The sequence below is a fragment of the Gymnoscopelus microlampas genome (assembly GCF_963454915.1).
Source record: "Gymnoscopelus microlampas genome assembly, chromosome: 6".
Taxonomy (NCBI): Eukaryota; Metazoa; Chordata; class Actinopteri; order Myctophiformes; family Myctophidae; genus Gymnoscopelus; species Gymnoscopelus microlampas.
Window position 1 is genome coordinate 25,621,619 of NC_139943.1, and position 19,791 is coordinate 25,641,409.

General features: G+C 41.8%; 1 protein-coding gene across 2 annotated transcripts in view; it reads right to left on the bottom strand.

Moving 5' to 3' along the window:
- Positions 1-6,678: 6,678 nt before the first annotated feature.
- The window catches only part of wt1a (WT1 transcription factor a), a gene marked incomplete at both ends in the record, with an annotated part of 21,244 nt that continues 8,131 nt past the window's right edge, over positions 6,679-19,791 (bottom strand). The window contains 6 exons of one of the 2 annotated variants that reach the window (XM_084060229.1): positions 6,679-6,800; positions 7,225-7,317; positions 8,115-8,204; positions 8,611-8,755; positions 11,698-11,788; positions 15,686-15,763. In XM_084060229.1, the coding sequence (XP_083916355.1) occupies positions 6,679-6,800; positions 7,225-7,317; positions 8,115-8,204; positions 8,611-8,755; positions 11,698-11,788; positions 15,686-15,763 (619 nt within the window). The remainder of the gene's footprint in view (positions 6,801-7,224; positions 7,318-8,114; positions 8,205-8,610; positions 8,756-11,697; positions 11,789-15,685; positions 15,764-19,791) is intronic. The other variant, XM_084060230.1, reaches the window with a different exon arrangement.

Genomic DNA, 19,791 nt, shown 5'->3' on the forward strand with positions numbered 1-19,791 from the left:
AGTTGCATTCCAGTAATAGGCATGCTGCATGCCAGACAGGTGCAAAACGCGTTCTGTGGACACAAACCATGAGTCAAACCATCCATATAGTGCCCACTCTTCTGAGGTCTGGTGCCCACTCTGTTTTGGTGCCCAAATTTCCCTAGTGCTCACTCTTCCGACGCCTTGGTGCCCACTTTCCATAGTGCCATCTCTTCGGTGCCCAGTTTTCCCTAGAACCCAGAATGTTTTGGTGCCTATCATTTCATTTGATTCCTGTTTTTAGTTACATACTTATATATTTACTTTATACCTATATACCATTATATTGTATTTTGTATATATATTTCTTTCATCTCATCTTCAGTTGTTGCTGTTGATGTTCATTCAAGCTGTAAACCCTGCACGTTTCAGGGGTCAACCGCAAGGTGGCGGTAGAGTCCGTCTCTACAACACCACCCAATGTATTGTCAATATAATACTGACTAAAGAGAGATGTTTCTCTCTCCTTTACTTCGTGGTTTGGAACACTTGATTCAGAACGTCTGCTAGGGGTCACACTGCCAGAACAGAGATTATGCATGTTTGTGTGTCTTCTTTATACTGTGTATCTATGTACTTTGTTTCATTATGTCATTGTGTGTGTGTGTGTGTGTGTGTGTGTGTGTGTGTGTGTGTGTGTGTGTGTGTGTGTGTGTGTGTGTGTGTCAGTGTGTGTGTGTGTGTGTGTGTGTGTGTGTGTGTGTGTGTGTGTGCGTGCGCGCGCGCGCGCGTGCGTGCGTGTGTGTGAGAGAGAGATAGCAAATTGCTTGTTAAGTGTTTGACCTGCAGCTAAACTCCACTCCAGCTGCAGAACTGACCACTGTGGACCATGCTGTATGTCTCTGTCACTCTCTCTCTCTCTCTCTCTCTCTCTCTCCATACAGCGTGTGTGTGTGTGTGTGTGTGTGTGTGTGCACGCGCATGTGCGTCCACCCACACAGGTGGGCAATAAATCATTAATGGGTCATTACACTGATCAACCCCGCCCCTTCAACCATGTCACTGAATTATACAGAAAGTAAAGTGTTTTTGAATTAAGATGACTTTACATCACATTGCATTTAATCAGTTGCTCCAAAAACCTGAATCCGGATATGTGTTTTGTCAGTTTTTTATAATATTGATAATGAAATAGCCTCCTTCTGAATATTTCTCTGCAAAGTAATCTGCATCATATTCAATAAATAAAAGACCTTGAGAGCACCAGTGTTTCTCAAAGTGGGGTCCAGGGACCCACAGGGTTCCTTGAGGGGTTCCAAATGAACCCTTACAGGTCTGTAACTCTGAAAGTGTACAAATGGAACCAAATGGACCCGCTCTCATAGTTATGGGGGTCCTTGAAATGTAAAAGTTTTGAGTTTTAAGTAAAAGACTTGCTAGATGCTCCTACACAGCAAAATGTGGAGCATTAATTTAATTGAGAGAGTCCGTCAGAGTTCAATTAAACGCTCCAAACTTGACTGTGACATATGGCTGGGCTATTTGACTTCAAATCAATATCGAGATTATTTAAAACTTTTGCCTCAATTACGATTAATGACATTTCTTTGTGAAGATTTGTGAAAATAGCAGATCTACAAATCACAGCTTGTAGAGCGGCTATTTTCAGTATTTGTACCATTGTACAACAAGGTATAATACAGAATTAAGTGGTTAATCAGACTAATCAATTGAATTGATAATTCAAAAAATCTATAATAATTTTTCGTGTTTTGTGTTTTTCGTGATTCGTTGATATAAGAAAAATAATTATTTAAAAAAAGAAAATCTTCTCGATTATTCGGTTATAAGTCGGTTATTGGTTCTAAATATCCGTTTCAATATATTTTTGGTAAATCGGCAAGACCTGACTGTGACATGCTTGTGTAATGTATGTTGTGGTGGGTTTGTTGCATTCCGTCGACATTTCATCCTTATGAATGTAACTACCTCTGAGTCACTGACAGAGAGTGAAGGAATGCAGTCTGACTGTTGAGCAGTTCCAGCACCACTTTCTGTGTGTGTGTCTGTGTGTGTGTGTGTGTGTGTGTGTGTGTGTGTGTGTGTGTGTGTGTGTGTGTGTGTGTGTGTGTGTGTATGTATATGTGTGAGTGCACACGCGTGTGTGCGCGTAAGTGCATGCGTGTGTGTGTGCGTGTATGTGTACATACGTGTCCTCAGCTTCCAGGGGAATGGGTTGTGCTGAGCCGTACCAGGACCCAAGCATCTAGTATCTTCCCTCCTCAACTGTATTTCCACACAGGAACCCCCCCTCTCTCTCTTTGTTATCTCTTTCTCTCTCTCTCTCTCTCTCTCTCTCTCTCTCTCTCCCTCTTTCTCCATCTTCCTTTGCCTGTTTCTCAATTACACACACACATGCACAAACACACACGCACACACAGGCACATCTCCACCTGTTTTATGCAAAAGGTTTATGACTGCAATGGGAAAGTTGCCCGGGGCTAAAACAATATTAACGATTTACCTTTTCCACTCTTATCTTCAGAAAGAAAGCATGACGTTGTGGTTCATTTGAATGACTGAAGCCCAGAGGGGAGCCAAATAAGTCAGTATAAACCAGCTGCATTGACATCACAACAACTACAACGTTAACTTGGATTCTCGTGTTCATTCGTTCTGCTCCTCTGTTCATTTTCAAACAACAAGCCCAGGACACACTTCTTAAAAGTATTGCTGTTTCCCATTACACATCTCTGTACGGTGCATGCTATCTGATGTTTCTCAGCAATTAACCAAGGGCCACGCATTTGTCCAGCTGAGAGAATCCATGTTTTCTATCTGCCCTAAGTAGAGCGTTTTTGATGCATGCGTCTGTTGTGACCATTGTAAGTGGATGGTACTACAGTTACACAGACCAGCCACCTCACTTCAAAAGGTCTCAGCGGCATGAAGCTGTGACAGAGACGAAGCACCGACACACACACACACACACACACACACACACACACACACACACGGATGAACGGACTCACACACTCACACACCAGAGTGAAAGAGAAGGAGGGAGGGCGGCAGAGAGAGAGAGAGAGATGAGAGATATAGGCCCAGTCTGACAGGAGAGACATAATGTAGAGCCAGAACCAGGGGAGTTTCAGGGGATTTCCACCAGGGGAATTGGACACATCATCTGATTTACACTAACACTTTGGCTAAACTTATGATAAAAGCTCACACATGAAACGCCGCTGTCTCTGCTCTCTCTTTATCTATCTCTGTTGCTCTCTGTCTCTGCACAGTAAAATCCTCAGTGTTAATTTACATCTGAGCGTGTACAAATGTAACCCATACAGAGTTAAATTATCACTGATGATTTTACCGTGAGCCTTCTCTCTGTCCAAAGGTAGTGGTAGTTTATGAAGAACACCTTCCTCACTTTATGTATTTGTCTGAGTGTTCATTTAACTCTGAGAGTCTAAAACTGGAAGCCGTAAGGTCCATTTCAAGTTCAATAATCGCTCAGGATTTTACTGTGGTCTCAAAACGGAATGCTCATTGGGAAAGAATTGATAGACTTTTTTCACTGCGAGAGAAGGAGCTTTTTACGGAAAAGCAGAAGAGATGAAGAGCAGAGAATGAAAGATAGCCGAGGAAGAGGTGATGGGTTAGAGAGGGAAGGGAAAGTGTGAAAGAGAGTTTGAGAGAAAACACATTCATTTTTTTATCTGGCTTTCAGTTCCTTTTTTTCACAGAGAAGAGAGCCAAGAATGTGATGAGGAATCTGGGAAGATAAAGAGAGCAAAGCCGATGGCACACAGTAAAGTCCTGAGTGCATACGAATAGACCCGTAAGGTCTATGTTGAGTTAAATGAACACTCGGGATTTTTGCTGTGTAAGCTACCGTACTATGTGTGCCTGTGTGCGTGTATGTGTGCACGTCTTGTGTGTTACCATGTGTGTTCATGCTTGTGCATCTGTGTTACCATTTTTTACATTGTATGGTTAGACTACAAATGTTTATGTCAACATTGTAAGTTATTGTATTTTTAACTATTCACTCTTACACCCAAAGAGGCCTTGTTGTATAGCAATCAGGTTAACTCCAGTAAGTAGATAATGCAAAATAGTGCACTTAATACACTGTATCACAAGGACCTTTTTAATGTTTTTTCAGTTTTTGTTTGAAGTGTAGAATGAAAGGGAAATACTGAATAATACCTAATAATGAAAAAGAACAAGGGTTTTGGGAGGGTGACTCTGTTGGTTTGAGAGACACACCACCAAAAGGTCAAACAAAAATAATGCATTTTCAAGTAGCATGTTGATAAAGACACTGGTCAGTGTTCACTCAATGTGAGTTGCATATCAGTGTCAGCTAAGTTTTAACTGCTTTCACCCTGGGGCCCCTATTTTGGGCATGATGTTTATAAGCGAATATTGTCATGAAATTCCATAAAATCATATGGAGTATAAATTGGGCTTATGTGGTTAAATAAGACTGATATTGGGTAAAAAAAACTTTCCAGCAGGTATGTGCACACACTGACTCCAAGAGGAGATCTTCTGCCCATTTTCCTTTCCACTCTCTAATGATTTGTTACATTGTAAAGTGAAAAATACAGATGCAAGAGTTTTTAGGTGAGAGATATCTGCGAATGGTCCTGTGTGCTAAACAATACAGTCTATCAGTCTGTTGTATACTACAGTATCTACACACACTGCAACTATGTTTTTTATAAAACTACCATACACATTGCATATTCAAAATTATAGCATAAGGTAGTAAGTACTGTGACATCAGTCATTTACAGTAACTTTTACAGGCTTGCAATCTTTGATGTATTTCTAGTAATGTGGATATTTGCTTGTGTGTTTCACTCCCTATCAAGGTTTTCTGAATCATCCACTTAGTGCAGTTCCATGATGTTAAAACACAATAAAGACCACAGAAGCTTGTACAGTATAAAAAAAACCACAATACATTTACACAGCAGGAAACAAACCATAACCTTCTGTTATCTTACACTTAAAAGTAAAACCAAAAAAACTGAAAATGTTTCCTTGACTTTTGGTGTTTTATGACACATGAAATATTACTTCATTTAAAAAAAGAAAAAGAAAAGAAAATACAAAGAGTTCCTGGATCCATCAAATAAATTCAACAGCTAAATTATAACGGTTAAATTACATGTATTCCCCATGAAAACAGTTCCCATGGCGAAGAACTATTATTTACATCTTGACCATAATGTCTTGGCCACAGAGCCAGTGTGACCTAGAAGACATATTTTATAGCTCACAGTGTCCAAAACACTGCCAAAGTCCAGCAATATTTACACACTACAGAGACAAGAGACTCAAGGGATTTAGCTTGAAGAGCACTCAGCGCTATTAAAGGGAAAAAGCAAATCTTGCTTTACTCAAAATGAAAATATTTACATTGTTGTTGCGTTTTTTTCTTAAATGGAGGCCAAAAAAGCATGTTTGTGAGAAGATAGTATATGTGTACTCACCAGGCAAAACACCAATTATCACAAGCTCTAATGAAATAACAACTGAGAAATGTTGAAAACAGTGAAATATCATACACTTGTAGTTTGTAGTTTCACTGTTTTCAACATGAAAACAGCAATGACAAACTATCATCATTACTTAATTCTGTTGCAGGTATAAGACCCCTTTCTCCCCAATCATTCCAGTGAAAAAAAGGTTTAATTCAAAAAAGTATGATAATAAATAAGTCTTATACACATGTTAAACAATATCAAGCTAGAGATACTGTGTGGAATTATGAACATATTTACAAAAGAAAACAAAAACATACCCAAGAAACATCATTCAACATTAAATATGGACACAAGTTAACTACTTAACTAGCATCCCCAGAATAGGGATGCTAGGGTTCAAGTGGTTAATCGGAGTGCAGTGAAAGACCACAGGCTGCTGTACTGCTCTTGTACTCTATGATACAATGACCAATCATTGGACAAGGTGTTGAGATGGAAGAAACATTCCACTGTGGACAGTATAGTACAGTTTAGAAATGCTGAGTGTGTATTGCACAGCGGGATGGCCTAAAATGACTGGAATCTACAGTATGAGCCCTACAATACATGTTCTTGGTCCATTGATGTCTATTAAATGCCATGAAACAAAATCATATGATACATTTCTTCCTTACGCCTCGCTGTGTTATCCATAATCAGGTCTAGTTGCAGCGCGGTGAGCTATCGTTGCATGGAACTTTGGCGAAAGACTTTATAGCAGACAATGAGAGACTGTGTGACCTTCTCAGGTCATGATCAATTCCCTTGTACCCTATGGGCCAGTTTGTTTCCCAGAATGACAGTGTTTAGTCTCCAAACTCTTTCGTGACAAGGGTCACTAAACATGGGCATTTGACCGGGCATTTGGCCGAGCAATGTGATCTGCTATCGAAACTATCATGAAATACAACCCTTTTCAACAACTTTTGTGTGTGTGGAGGCTTCAAAGACTTCTAAGCTCCCTGGACCTTGGCCAGTGGGCTGGTTTGTCTGTCTCCGAAGGTCACATCAAGTTGGATTTATTTGAAGAAAAATATTATGTGAGCTAGATCCGATCCCCTTTATTTGTTAAACACAGAAGAACAAAGGGGATTGGTTAAAAGCGTTTTCATTTGCTTTGTGTGTGTGTGTGTGTGTGTGTGTGTGTGTGTGTGTGTGTGTGTGTAGCCCAGCCTCAGATGGCCAGCTGGAGCTTGGTTAGGTTCCTCTGATGCATGTTGTGATGTCGCACCAACTCATCCGAACGGGCAAACTTCTTCTGGCAGTTGGGCCACCGGCAGTTAAATGGCTTCTCACCTGGAAAAGAGACAGAAGGAGAGAAAGAAAGAAAGAAAGGAGGGTGATGGCACATGAGAAGGAGGTGGAGGTGTTGGAGGTGGAGAGAAGAGGGAGGGATGCAGGAGGAGTGACAGAGAGAGGCAAGGACAGGTTGAGATGGGAATGGAGGAATAATAATAATGGGATAAGAGAGAGAAAGGAATATATTGGGACAGAGAGAAAGAGAACATGAGAGAAATGTTAGAATCATACGCTGGTTGATAAACTGAGTGGGAAGATGAGAGCCTAAAATAACCAGAGGCCATGGCTGGGCATTTATCCAATATACAAAATATATCTGGTATATACTGTTACTATTTGATAACAATAGCAGTGTAAAACATTTGAAATGTCAAATAAGCCAATAGATGAAGAAGACGTGGAAAAATTAAAGTTTACGCACTTGTTTTACCTGTATGAGTCCGGGTGTGTGTCTTAAGGTGGTCAGACCGAGAGAACTTTCTCTGACACGTCTCACATTGGAACGGTTTAACTCCTAAACACATGGATGCACACGCACAGACACACACACACGCGCGGGCACGCACACACACACGGGCACGCACGCACGCACGCACAGACACATGCACACACACACACACACACACACACACACACACACACACACACACACACACACACACACACACACACACACACACACACACACACACACACACACACACACACACACACACACACACAAGCACGCATACACACATACACATACACATACACATGCACATTCTCATACGCACACCCACACACACACACACACACACACACACACACACACACACACACACGTATGTACAAACAAAACAAAAACAAAAACACCTCACACAATCACACACACACACATGCACATACAAGACAGTCCAGGCACATAATACAAAACACATAATCGAGCACACATGTGCGCACGCACGTCCCAGACACACACGCACACGCACACACGCACACGCACACACACACACACACACACACACACACACACACACACACACACACACACACACACACACAGGGAGACAGAGAAACATAGAGAAGCCATTCCAAAGTAAGCCCAGCTCTCAGCAAACTTTTCAAAGTGCTTATGAAGAAGAACATCAGTAGAAGAAGTACAGTATGATGTGACACACATTGTCACAGCTTGCCCCTTGAACGCCCCCTCCCCCAATTGTCTGTCATGCAAAGAGCTAAGCAGGGGCGAAAGAGAGAACACATAAGGAAATGAAAAGAGAGAACAAAGAGAGGAAGACAAAGGGGAGTTAAGCGGATGAAAAGTCCAACCTGTGTGTCTCCTCTGATGTCTCTTGAGCTGGTCAGAACGAGAGAATCTCCTGCCACAGTCTGTGAAGTCACACTGGTATGGCTTCTCTCCTGAGAGACCAAAGAGAGAAGACACAGGGCTCATGACATCCATGATCCTACGTGATCATTGATAAATTGACACTCATCATTTTTGTCTCCGCCAGGCCGGACGGCCCAAGGCCGGAGACTATGTTTTCACCCCTGTCCGTCCGTGTGTGTGTCTGTGAGCAGCTAATCTCCGGCCCAGTTCGGCGTGACACTTTGCACACACACCTTCGTAGGCGAAGGAAGACATTTAAAAAATTGGCCTTGTGGTGATGCCCTTCACGTTTTGGCCTATAACTCTTGAACAGTAGGTCGTACAGTTTGTGAATGCATTAAGTTTTTACTTTTTAGAACTTTAATCTTATATGTAAGTCAGTGGTGGTCGGATTGGTCTGAATCTTTGGTTGCAAGCAGGGAAAGTTGTTTCCACCTGTGTGTTTGCGGCTGTGCATCTGAAGGTGGGACAGTTTGAAGTAACGTTTGTTGCAGCCAGGGTAGGCACACATGAATGGACGCTTCTCACTGCTCTCTGACCGCACAATGGCTGGGGCAATACCAGGTACCCGCCGGACGTCCTGCACAGGGCGCACACACACACACACACACACACACACACACACACACACACACACACACACACACACACACCAGATAATTCGAACACAGAGGACTCAACACAAAATGAATTTGACAAAGAAAACTGTATAAAGAAACCTATAATTAAACCAGTGAATTGTAATTGAGCTAGTTATGAAATAATAGACAATTAAATATGTCCAGCAAACAAATAATTGGGTGAGATTTGTCTGGCTTGTAGAGCTCATTATATTAAAATTGTCATATTATCATTAGTGAATTAGCAGTAAAATGATACCCAGATTGACTGCATTCCCTAATGGACTCTCAGTGAGAGCTGTTAGTCACGCTTTTAGACAGACCACCAGGGTTCCATTGGGGAGGGGTTGTGCCTCTGTTTTCACCTCTGCTCATTCATGTTTATGGCCAGTGAGGATATGTTTCATCCCTGCTTCTGGTCAGACTGATTTAAATACACGCATTTCCTTGTGGGAGATGTAGACTGAATAATATGTTTGGTATTATGTTTGATAATATCACAATTTAAGAATTAAACATGTATGTTATTGTTAAGCATAAAATCTGTCATAAATTGTCAAATCTGCAAACTCACAAAGTCTCGCGATGCGGCACATTGTGCATGGGCTTGTAGATCGGATACTTTCAGTATTTAAAAAGTAATAATAAAAAAGGAACAGTTTTGGACGGTTTCCACCCGACAGCAACGATATACAGAGGTAAGGGGAGGTCAACAGACTCAACACTATAGAAAAGTAAATTCTGCACACTAGAAAATCTTCTCACAAAAATGGATTTAGATTTTCAACCTAAATCCTATTGTTCTGATGTGAGGAAATCAATATAGTGTAGCAAAAAATATTCCGTATTTCTCTGGTAAACGATGAGGTAAGACGCATCCTTCCATATCATGGTGCATACGGTGGGTAGGCTATGTGCACTTGATGACGTGGAAGTAAAAAAGTTTTTCCTTTAATAATGAATGTTAGATGTTTCGAGGGTCTCCTCAAGATCAGACCACAGGGGGACATTACTGTAGTGTAAGCACATGAAGATAGATCATGTTTACGTTTACCGTCATATCCGTATCCATGCCCCCCTCACTCCTACCTCAGACTACCATCGCTGTAACTCCTCTCAGTTCTTCCTCATGGCCCTTACCTGTCTCCTACAAACCCTGCATGATGGCAGTAAGATGACTCCTAGAATTCTATCTATGCTTCCCATCTCTACCATACTGATAACTCCATACACAAAGCGGCACCGTTGTACGATGGAGTAACCTATAAATTAAGCAACACTCTCCCTTTAACTTTCCACGTTTCCTCTCTCTCTCTCTCGCCACTCTGTATTCTTCCTCTGTGAACTACCTCTACGCCCCCTTTTACTCTGTCTTGTTCCTCTCCTCCTCCTTCTCCTCCTCTCCTGCCCATCTGGTCTTCATTTCTCCACAGTGTTCAGCATAATGTCCCCAGGGGCTCAGGGGTGAGCGCTGGTATAATTAATACAGCTAACACCCAGCAATTAAGTAACAATTAAGCTTTTTACTGGAAGAGGCATCTGATAGAGTACGTCACTTACAGTCAGTGTTGACAATGTTATTGTGTCAAAGCATTAAAAAAAAGTGAAAAGGTGAAGATCTAAAGTCAAGATGTGTTAATTGAAAAGTGATTTTAATTAGTGATTCTGTATGTAACTGTATTTGGTGAAAGCATGGATATTAATATATCCTACAAATTACGCAGCAAATTTAGCTGAGCAAAATCCTCATCATTGAACTCTGAATAGACCCAAATGGACCAGACCATTTGGGTCCATTTTATACTCTGAGACAGTTAAACTAACGCTGAGGATTTTGCTCTGTATATAAATTGCTGAGAAACTCCATTCTCGTGTTCTCCTTCGTTGAGTGTCCCATATTTTATAGGTCATCAATCACTTGTCGTACACAGTAAAACCAGTTTTCAACAAGGCTGAAATTATTTTGCCACGTATTGCCTTTGGCACTGGCCAGGAATTGCTGTGCTCTAGTCTAATGTATAACGACAACCTATGTATTTAGAGAAAACCATCAACCAACCTACCCAATCATTCATCTTTTTCTTTTTTTTGGAACTGTTAAACAAATACCATCAAACGCAGAAGTGTCACACTTTGTTCAATCTCATTGCATTTTTGTACACAGCCAAAGGTTTCGTGAGTTCTTTTAGGGCAGTTCTTTATGATGATTAACAAAAACGAGAGCAGAAAAACACCAGTTACAGCACAATGGTGAAATGGACCCCATAAGAAAGACAGATTGCAGAAAGTCCCACTGTGGGCTAAGAGAAGGTCTGGAGAATCTCCGCTTGCTGTCCTCCAGAGCCGCTGACAGACAGTAATTAAACGCTAATGATTTATTAATATGTAGAACCTTGCATGGAAACTGTATCTTCACCCTGTGTACTACAGCATGTGTGTCTGTTTGTGTTCATGTGCTAACAGAGAGAGAATGTTTTTTTTGCGAATTAATCTGTGGAAAGTCTTTCAAGCTGCCTTTTGAAAGTATGTACATTATCTGTGTTTGTGTGTCTGTGCATGTGTGTGTCTGTGACAGTCTGATATGTTTGTAAAAGCATTTCCTTCCCAAATTCTGGTCATTGCATCAGGCTCTCCTGTGCTCTCCAACCTCTTGCTGTTTTAAATACTCAGTTTTTCTTTCAATAGTGCTTCTCTCACCAGCAGCCATGGATAAAGTTTGCATACGTTTGTGTAATTTACCATACAACCTTAATGTACCCTATGTGTACTCTATACCACATGCATGCACGTGTACTCAACATTGAACACAATACCAGTGTGTGCGTACGTGTGGGAGTGTGTGTGTGTGTATGTGTGCTTGCGTGCCTGCGTACGTATGTGCGTGCGCGTGTGTGTGCTTTACCTGTAAGCCTCTGAAGACTCCATGTGTGTGTATACGGTACTGTGCGCTACAGCTGTATACCATGGGGTCACTGTCATAACCTGCTCCATGACTGAAAACATGGAAGGAGAGAGAGAGAGAGAGAGAGAGAGAGAGAGAATGAGAGAGAATAAGAGAGAATCAGATTTATAGTAAAAGTCTATTATTCAATGCTGCATAGACATACATTGAACATACATATACCACACTACATCTTTCATGAATATGTGTGCGTGTGTGCGTGTGTGTGCGTGTGTGTGTGTGTGTGTGTGTGTGTGTGTGTGTGTGTGTGTGTGTGTGTGTGTGTGTGTGTGTGTGTGTGTGTGTGCGTGCGTGCGTGCGTGCGTGCGTGCATGCGTGCGTGCGTGCGTGCGTGCGTGCATGCGTGTGTGTGTGTGCGTGAGTGCATGCGTGTGTGTGTGTGTAAATATATAGCATAAATATATACAGTAGAATAAGTAAAAGCAGGGTATATGAGGCCCCGATAAAAAAAAAAATCGAAATTAATGAGACAACTCAGGATGTAACATTTACCAAATAGTCTTTTTCTCATCCACACAATCATGTTTTATATACTATAATGATGATAGTACAGTATGCAATACTGAACTCACGAGCACATTATGTATTTCCAAAATTATGTATTTCCAGAAACCTTTTGATTTATCGGGGCTAGTAAAATTCATTAATTTTAAACAAAACAGGAGTATTTCAGTGTCTCAGTGAGTGTTTTGGGGGGTTTGAGGGAGTAGGGAGCAGAACAAACCATTGTCTGTTTAACACAGCTGCAAACCTTTCCTCTCATATCATCTTATGATAACATACAGAGACACAGAAAGCGCTTGTCTATAAAATGTGTTATATAGCAGCCGAGCTAACGACATGGGGAGGAGGGGAGTTTGCATCCTGTTGAGTATACAGTATGTCTGAGGATTCATAAAGTCCTCTTTGTCTCCTCTATGGTGATTCCAAGGACAGGAGGAACCCAGCAGATTGGCTGAGGCTACATCAACGGTAGACGTCACGTGCTGTAAATCTTTTGGGAATTATTTTCATTGCGTTAATCACTCTTTTCATTCATTAATTATTTCATTCATTCATTCATTCATTCATTCATTCATTCACTCACTCACTCACTTACTCACTCACTCACTCACTCACTCACTCACTCACTCACTCACTCACTCACTCACTCACTCACTCACTCACTCACTCACTCACTGATCATTCAGCTGTTAACCATTTTCAACCTGACATCCTTATTTTGGGTAGGTCATATATAGGCGCAAAATGTTTAAAAAATAGGCATTTTTCTGTATTTTCTTATTCTTTGTGCGACGACAGCGTTGTAAGTGTAAAATAGGGCTTAAGTACTTCATAAACAAGACAGTTTAATATGCCAGTGATGTCCACATGTACACACGCACTCTCTCTCACTCTCACACACACACACACACACACACACACACACACACACACACACACACACACACACACACACACACACACACACACACACACACACACACACACACACAAAGCCACATACAAAAATACCATAGCATACACCCCCACAGAAAAATGACAATAATTTGCCTCTTTAACTCCACTGACCTCAGAAAACAGCCAAACATAATTTTTTCATTCTCATTTACAAAGAGGACTTCTGAACTATCATCTAATCAGACTTACACATATTTACACCAGAAGGTTAAGCACTTTGATCTATTTTGATTGAGTAGTTGCAAAAAACCCAAAGAAACAATCAAGAACCAACGGTTTTCCACATGCCATGCAGGCAGGGAGGCGATAAAGTGCTCAGGAAGAGACCTGAATGTGACGTGTGTGATTAAAAGGATCGTGGCCTCCATGATCAGTCAAGTGAGTAATGATGTACGCTACAGACAGACCCCTAACAGGCCCCTTAAATCACCACGCTCAACAATGCCACAGCTCTCATATCTGATTTAATGAAGCTGAGCCCACTGCCACTATCCCCCTCCACACACACACACACACACACACACACACACACACACACACACACACACACACACACACACACACACACACACACACACACACACACACACACAGCTGCCTACAAATACACACACTCTCTGCATTTGGGCTGGGTGATATGTCTTCAAATCAATATGATTGATACGATTATATCAAGCTTTCACCTCGATTACGAACATTTCTAATATTTTCACTTTTTTGTAATCCACCATTGTATAATACAGGGTTAATGGGTTAATGAGACTAATCAATTTAGTTGGTTAGAAAAAATATATTCTAACTTTTTCCTGCAGATTTGTTGATATGCTGTATAAGAAACACATTTAAAAAAAACCTGCTTCTCGATTAATCAATTAACCTACTGTACATGAGCCAGATTAAGTCGGTTATTGGTTCTAATTGCCCAGCCCTACAGTGCATACACACACAGTTACAAATACACGCTGAGTGGCAGATATCCAATTCTTCTACAAACCTAACAACCATATACTGTAGATACACATGAAATTACACAACATTTATTGGACACTCACTCACACGCACGCACGCACGCACGCACGCACGCACGCACGCACGCACGCACGCACGCACGCACACACACGCGCGCTGCACGCAAGAATTCAAGCACGCACGTACACACACATGTCATGAGACTTGTGATGAAAGGCAGTCTGGGGCATAAGGGTATTTGTGAGCGGACACAGGCACAGCCGAGTAGGGGACTATGAAGGTCATGATGACATTGTAATGCTGCTCAAAACACTACATGTTGAGTGTAACGCCTACTAAACAACAGAGCTTTAACCACTGTAACCCTGGCGTCCTGGTTTGGCCATGGCATTACAGGCAGAACTTTCCAAAAGATTTTATAAAAAAGTCTAAATGTTTCAGACTCCCTATTCATGGGGAATGATGCACATGGCTTAATATCATGTTTTACATGACATTCATCATGTCAGAATAAAAGAGAGGTTCGGGAGAGAGAAAGAATGCTGTATTACAAACAGGACTCTAAAGGAAACCCACCCTAGTTTTAACCACTTAAATCCCATGATCCATATTCATGGTCATGATCCCATGATCCATATTCTGCGTTCGCAGAAAATAGCAGATCTACAAGCTTACAAAACTGTGAAGATATTTAACGTAGAGTGAAAACAGAAAATACACTATGCATGTAGCATAGATAGAGCATAGAGGGACTCCGCTCATATGGGTTATATGAACAAAAGTTCTCTACAGAGCACAATGATCAGTTACTATGAGGTTGTAGTGTAAGAATTGCAACTGAATTCTTTAACCAGATACAGTATGAGTGGATCCAAACCAGCGGTTCTCAAACAGTGTTCCCAGACACACTGGTGTGCCGTGACAAGTCTAGTCTAACCACAATTATTTCGTTTTTTCATTTACTATATCAATACTTTGTACAGACATTTATTTGTTTTATCAACACAAATGTTATCAAAAATGATCAAATTAGCTAACATAGCAGATCCACAAACTCACAATGCATCACAATGCTTGTGGCTATTTCCCCTATGAACACAGAATACGGTGAAAAAAACTGCTCTGCTACAGTATGAAAAAAAGTCAATATTATCAGCATTTCAACTATAAATAGCCATGTTTACTGTATAATTATAATCCTCACGACAGCAGCTGTGTAATGGCACACAAACCGTTACTACTTCACAGGTTCACATCCTGCATTAAAAGCATTATTAAAAGCATTGTTGAAATATATGTGGTTAAAGCTCCTGACACTCAACATGGACTGCAAATGACCAGAAAGTAACCCCCACCAGAGCCCTCCATGTGTCTACCATGCTTTGCATGTTTCCTGTCGCCTTTCATTGCAATATCTGCTTTGAGGTTTGAGCTGACAGACCGCTGGGGTAAAAAAGAAAAGAAAAAAAAAAGATTAGGTGACAGTTACATTTCCTACCTCTTTATGGTTGATGCCAGTGAAGGGTTCCATCCCATACACTCCAGCTGAGAGGCCATTTGATATAAATTATCACCGCTGTGGAGGAAAGACCAAAATGTAGTTGAAACTTCAACTGGATACATTGTAACTTTACTGCACTGTAAAATCCTGAGTGTTAATGTAACTCTGGGAGTGCAAATATGTACTCAAATGTACATTTGTACACTCTCAGAGAAAGGATTTTACTGTGTGTATGTTATGTGTTGGTATGTTTGATTTTCTTCTCCCCTCTGTTGAAACAGACTGTTAGAATGTGTGAGCATTCATGTCCATAAAACCATAATGCATGCACACACTGTACAAGGTGGAACTACGCATTCCAACTTGCATGGAAAATAATCGCATGGAAAATAATTTCACCCACTCTTGTGACAATAAACTTGAAGTTGAAGTTGATAAAGGATCTGCCCAGCACAAAATGTCCATACAGAGTGAGCAAAAATGTTCCCCTTACAGTCATCTTTTATTAAACACAGCAGACTCCAGTACCATTAGTTAGACCTGCCAGGTACTTTAACACACACACATACACACACACGCGCGCGCACACACACGCACGCTCTCGCACACACACACACACACACACACACACACACACACACACACACACACACACACACACACACACACACACACACACACACACACACACACACACACACACACACACACACACACACAGAGAGACAGACATACAGTAGATTTATGGGATTTATGGCTCCCACCCCCCCTGACACCACAGCTTCTCTATCATACCACCTGCAGGACCGTAGCAGTTTGGAGGGGGTACGTGTGGTGCCTGGTACCCTGCTCATTACCCTGCCATTATTTTACTGTATAGAGCATAGCAGGGGCATGAAGCCAGAAAAGCGAGAATGGTATTTCACGAAACGAAAAAAAAAAGGAGAGAAAAGAAACGTTTGTATAGACATTTTTAAACAGGACTGTAATCATGGCCTTTTTTCCCTAAATTTGCACACTTTTCACACTATCAAAGCTAAAGGGAGTATTTTCAGGGGAATTTGCTTTCAGAGCTTCACCCAGCTGATGGCTGATCAGATGGCTATGAGCGCATGGGGGTATAGCTGTTAAGGGTTAAGTGTCTTTATCGGGGACACTTCGACACGCTGACCTTCCGATTCCCAGACAGGCGACGACACTCCTAAATTATTAAATTAAATTAAAACAAAAATCATCTTAGGGCTCAACCTGTGGGCCTGGTACCACGGGTGGGCCGCGAGGGTATTGCAAGTGGGCCCCCAAATAATAGGCAAAACAGAAATATTTTAATGATAATATAACATTAATATAAAAAAATATGTAAGAAAACCCCGGCATGGTATTTTTTTCTTTAAAACCTTGAAAACGTTGTTTTTATTGATACCGATGAATAGGAATATTTTGTTAGTTCCATTGATCAAAGCCAGAACACAATTGATTTGATTCAAATAAACTGAAAATGCACACGGCCCCCCACCCATCAGACCAGTTAACGCGGCAGCCGATCTGGTCAGATGGGTGTGAGGTGCTGTGCTGCAGTGCTTTACTCTGTGTTATAGCATGACCCCAAAAATGGCCTATTAAAATGATGCCCCAAATTATTCTGGTAAAATCACATCTATGGTAGTTGCCTAAATTCTTTGACACCTCTGCAACATCTGCACTCAATTATGTTTTAATTCTGCTGAGTGGACTATTGTTTACAAACTCTCCAAGAATCACTAAGATGGTAAAATCATAATTATTGACCAGCAGAGCCTTTACAATATGCTTGAATTGTAGTTTAAGTTTAAGGTACAAATGAAGGTGGGGTCCACAGACAGACAATGAGCAGCACAGTTAAGGCACCGTGTCCACTGGGGCTTTTTTTCTCGGCTGAAAACGGCGGGCGCTCGCCTGGCAGCGCTTCCAAGGCGCCCGAGTTGAAAATATTTTAGCTCTCAGCAGGCAGAAGTAAAGCACCTTGCGTACACACGCGAGCAACGCCAAGCTGCTGGAGTTTCCAAAAAACAGTGTTCTATTTAATCTCCCTCTCTCAGAATTGATAAGCCCCTTGTGTGTTTTTATATAATGTTTCTCTGCGGATGGCCTGCAGAGTAAATACAGTCCTGTTGGTACCAGGCTGCACGATTAGAGAGCTGACCCTTCTCATCTGAGCCTTCCCAGGGTTAGTATATTGTAGCATGTGTCTTCATTTGTGTATGTGGGTGTATGCATTTGGTTGCACGTGTATATGTGTTGCATTTATGAATGAACATATGTGTGTGTGTGTGTGTGCGTGTGCGTGTGCGTGTGCGTGTGCGTGTGTGCGTGCGTGCGTGCGTGCGTGCGTGCGTGCGTGCGTGTGTGTGTGTGTGTGTGTGTGTGTGTTTGTGTGTGTGTGTGTGTGTGTGTGTGTCTGTGTGTGTGTGTGTGTGTGTGTGTGCGCCTGTCTGTCTGTCCGTCTGTCTGTCTGTCTGTCTGTCTGTCTGTCCGTCCGTCCGTCCGTCCGTCCGTCCGTCCGTCCGTCCGTCCGTCCGTCCGTCCGTCTGTCTGTCTGTCTGTCTATCTGACCAAATATCAGTAATGTTCATGATAGTGAGGCTAGCGAGTGAGACTATACCAGCCCAGCATAGCATGTGTAGACTAACCCCCCCACACCCACTGCTCACCCCCCTTATCAGCCATTTACTCTGATATTTAGATTCTTTATGTGCCCCTGCCACTGGAAAACATGGTGGAGGTATGTAAGGAATGTCAGCTCATTTAGAAGCACACTCGGAGGAATGAACAAACAGGAGGGAGAGACATAGGGATAGTGTGACTTCACTAAATGTTCCTATTTTTATGTCTGCACGACCTTCCAAAATGTCCAATTGCGCGCACGCACGCACACACGCACGAGCGCACGCACGCACGCACGGACGCACTCACTCACACACACACACACACACACACACACACACACACACACACACACACACACACACACACACACACACACACACACACACACACAATCTGAGTGCCATGCAACATGCTGAGTGCATTCATGCTCCCCCAGAGGATGAACACTAATCATTTTGGTGACCCCATGTGGCCTTTCCTCTGGTCACTAGTGCACTGGTTCTGGGCCGTGAGGATATTGCAAGTGGGCCTGGGCCCCCAACTAATTGGCAAAACACAAAGCTTTTAATATAGCATTAGTATTTTTTAAAGATTTGGTAAAAAATAATGTCATGGCGTTTTTTCTTTAAAACGTTGAAAATGTTGTTTTCATTGTGATACTGATACATAGAAACTTAAACATGCTCTGAAAATGCATGAGGCCCACCAATCTGACCACTTAGCAAGTGGCCCTGATCCAGAAAAGGTTGAGCACCACTGGTCTAGTGTCTCCCTTAGCACACCAGCCTCACTGGTGAGCATGTGGGACTCTAGGATGGCAAAATCAGTCAGTTTAAACTACATTTGTCCAGTAGGTGTATAAAGTAGCACAGCCTCAGCTAACAGGGCTTTTACACTCCTCTCGCTTTGAGGATTCCCATGTTATTAAGTTAATAACCTGTTTGAATGTTCACCATTAGCTTGATTTCATATAAATGATCACGATATCAAACTGGACTCTTAGCTTCCTACTCACTGTTGGACAGAGTCATGATATAGATAGGACTGTTGACCTTGGCTGTAAAGTGTAAAGAACACCGTTCTGCTTCCTGTGACAGCTTTTATGAAGTCATGCTGACAAAGTCCTGATTCCTACCAATGTCAGTATCTTGATAGCGGTTTCCCAATGTTCATGTTTGGATATTATGAGAAAATCTTTGCCAAAGCATCCCAAAAATCAGAAGAACTTGATCTCCCGAATGGCTTTAATTCCAATCGTTTCCTGTCAGTAAATCAACACAGTAGTCCCCTCCTGGTGAACTTCCCGCTACTGTTACTCTACTTCCTGGAGCCAGTGGGCGTGCCCAGTGGCACTGTGACTTTTCTTGGTGTGTCCATGTATAAAGTGATTGATCTAAAACTCTGCCAGAGCTGCATTCACATGTTAAAAGTTTCATTATTAACGTTTTGGAACGTAG